The sequence below is a fragment of the Octodon degus genome, unplaced genomic scaffold, assembly GCF_000260255.1.
Source record: "Octodon degus isolate 3935 unplaced genomic scaffold, OctDeg1.0 scaffold00177, whole genome shotgun sequence".
Taxonomy (NCBI): Eukaryota; Metazoa; Chordata; class Mammalia; order Rodentia; family Octodontidae; genus Octodon; species Octodon degus.
This window is the reverse complement of record NW_004524753.1, coordinates 503647-506881: the sequence shown is the minus strand read 5'-3', so window position 1 is coordinate 506881 and position 3235 is coordinate 503647. Positions and strand designations below refer to the sequence as shown.

The window sequence follows — 3235 nt, the reverse complement described above, 5'->3', positions numbered from 1 at the left end:
AAAAATGAAAAACAAAAATAACACAAGGTACATTTAGTCATTTCAACTTTGATAAAAGGGCCAAAAACATACATTGCAAGAAAGTTAGCATTTTTAACAAATGGCCACAGAGCAACGTGATCAATGACGTACACAATGTGTCTAAGGAGAGTCACCTGGAGAGAAAACATTCTCTCAGGTTTTCATAGAGAGCAAATTGGGTCAAGCAATGGCCATGACTCATCCACATGGCTGACACTGACAAAGGATCTGCAACCTGTGGTAGAGAATTACAGGATAAATCCTGAGGGTAACTGACTGACCATATCAGATACAAAAGTTACATTTCTTGTTATATAGGTCTTGATTTATCTTGATCTTAATCATCCAGCAGAAAAGTATAAAGATGAGGTATATAAAGTAAAGCCATATTAATATGCTGAGCTGTGAAAGGCTCAAGTCAACAACTTCGGTGGATAACCCACTACTATTGTGGACCGCTGGACTGTATTAGATTGTTTTTGCTGAATTCACGCACATATAGTATTTAGATGCAAATGGAATACCCATCTCTGACAGGACTAAACAAAAAAAAAAGGATACAAAGGAAGGACCATTTTGTATCTGTATATGCAGAATAGTTAGGATAGATATACAGCTACTTTCGCTTAATTCAATGAGAAAAAAGATTTGTACTAATAGTGTTTGGACAGAATATCCTGTCTGCATCTTATACCATGGATAACCACTAAGAAGATAACAATGTACAAGGTATTAATTATTGACACTGTCCTATTAATCAGTTTGAAACTGTCTTATTGCTATTTCTCAATAAAATTTTTAAAAAATGGTAGCAGGAAAATGGTTACACGCACGCAGAAGACTGAATCTAGACCTGTAGCTACTGCCATGCAAAAAAAAATAAAATCAACATGGGCCAAAGACCTAGACATTAAAACATAAATAATTTGCTGGCCCATGTTAATATGTGAAGTAAACCAGACACATACACTAGCAAAAGAAAAGACAGACAACAGGAAATAGAGAGATCTCTGGTATACAGGAAAAAGATCTTGAGATGGAAGGAAAGGAGAATAAAAGGAAGTAAGATGTACACGTACCTATTCCCCACAATTAATGCAATCATTATCAGTATCAGTACATTACAAATTATACTGATAAAAAATACATACACTTTTTATTAGTCTTGAAAATAATCAACTATAGATATGAGACATAAAGAGTATAAATTTGTTCATGTTCTTACTTACAGATATTGCTGGAGAGAGTGTTATATTTCCTATAGATACTTTTAACTCATCCAAAGAAGCCATTGTGTAATGTGAGTTATTTGGAATCACAGGCTTGATTTCTATCCGAATCTTCTTTGGTTCTTCATCTTCAGAGTCAGAATCACTAGATGAGTAGAAATGGTTCTCTTTGGTATGTGAGTCATTAGTTAAAGAATTTAGTTGTTCAGGCTGGGGAGACAGCTCAGCGGTTTAAGTGTCTGCCTGGCAAGCAGAGGGACCCAGGTTCAAACCCCAGTACCCCATGCCATGCTGGCCCCAGAACCTCGGGTGTACTGTGCGGGCCACCAAAATAAGGCACGATGGTGCATGCCTGTAATCCCAGTGCTAGAGGCCTGAGACAGGAAGATCACTATGAGTCTGGGGTGTGTAGCAAGACCCTGTAACAAATATGTAAGATTTTCTTTTAATTAAAAAAAATTTAGTTGTCTTATTACCTTAGTATATACCCAGTTTTCTACATATTTATAAAAAAGAACAAAACTTTTAAAGGTAAAACAAAGCAAAAATATAATCACTTTTATTAATAAAATTTTGTCCAATGAAAAGAAATCATTTTGCTATAGCCAAATAAAATTTAAAGAGGTTTTAAGTAATATTATCTTGCTTTTACTATCTTCTTACATGGCAACACAGTCCATAAGAATACACACACAATAAAAAGGTATCACTGCCTGCCAGATAGCTCAGAGGTCTAAGAGCCTGCTTAGGCAAGTGCAGGGACCAGGGTTCGATCCCCAGTACTACATGCATGACAGCCCTGCCCCTGGAGTGTGCTGGGTCAGCCACTGAGACTGGGCATGGTGGTGCGTGCCTGTAATGCCAGCGCTGGGGAGGCTGAAAACAGGAGGATCAGTATGAGTCTCAGCTGCATAGTGAGAACCTCTACTAAATATACTTTTAAATAAATAAATAAATAAATAAATAAATAAATAAATAAATAAAATAAAAGGATATCATTCTGATTTGCTTCCGGTTTAATACTATAGCCTTCTTCATCCACATCAGGAATGTTCTATGGGAAAAAGAAAATAAATTACTGTAATGAAAACTCCAATACACAATGCTATTATAGATTAGCAAAACAGCCTTATTACTTAAGAATCAAATCATTCATCAAATATCAATATGTTAAAATGGTTAGCACTATGGAAAATTGAATCTTAGTTAATTAGCTTCAATTCACACTCCATGTTTTTGTTGTCTAAAGAAAAATTAAACAGGAAAAACAAATCATAATTTCAGGGCAAAAAAATGCCAAGATGAAGACCAGTTCAAAATCTATAGTTTCTACTGTGAATCAGAGAATATGTGATTTAAAAGAATATCAAGATAAAATTCTCAAAGCTGCAAGAAGTTATATGGAAATAAAAGAGACAGTGCCCCTTTAAAGCAGTTTAAAATCTGGGGGCGTGATCTATTAACAGAGCCTCAATGTCTGCCCATATCTCATGAAGAGTCACCATGTGTTTCCTTAGAGAAGACTTTATTAAAAAGATAAAACTTAAGGGCTGGTGAGATGGCTCAGTGGTCTAAAGCACCTACTTAGAACAAACTTAACAAAGCACAGGGACAACGGTTCAATCCCCCAGCACCACATGCCAGCCATCCCTGCCCCCTGGTGGGCTGAGCTGGCCACACACACAAAATAAATGAAATAAATAAATAATTAAAAAAAAAAAAAAAGATAAAACTTAAAACTGAAACAGAGCACGTCTCTAGATCCAAATACCATTTTCCATATCATGGAGAAATAAAACAACACACCATGGGAATGCAACCAGCAAAATTCTCACTAAAGTAACAAAACAAACCATTCCGTCACTTTAATAAAGAAAAAGAGATAATGACCAGTATAAACACAAAAAGGTTATCTGAACAATACCAAGGAATGATTACATTTTAGGATATATCCAAGATATATACATATATACATACACATATAT

General features: G+C 35.3%; 1 protein-coding gene across 1 annotated transcript in view; it reads right to left on the bottom strand.

Moving 5' to 3' along the window:
• Positions 1-3235, bottom strand: part of Fcho2 (FCH domain only 2) — a 114083-nt gene that overhangs the window by 53031 nt on the left and 57817 nt on the right. The window contains exons 12-13 of the mRNA XM_023703651.1: positions 2247-2304; positions 1251-1426 (exon numbers count right to left, since the gene is read on the bottom strand). Coding sequence (XP_023559419.1) covers positions 1251-1426; positions 2247-2304 — 234 coding nt within the window. The remainder of the gene's footprint in view (positions 1-1250; positions 1427-2246; positions 2305-3235) is intronic.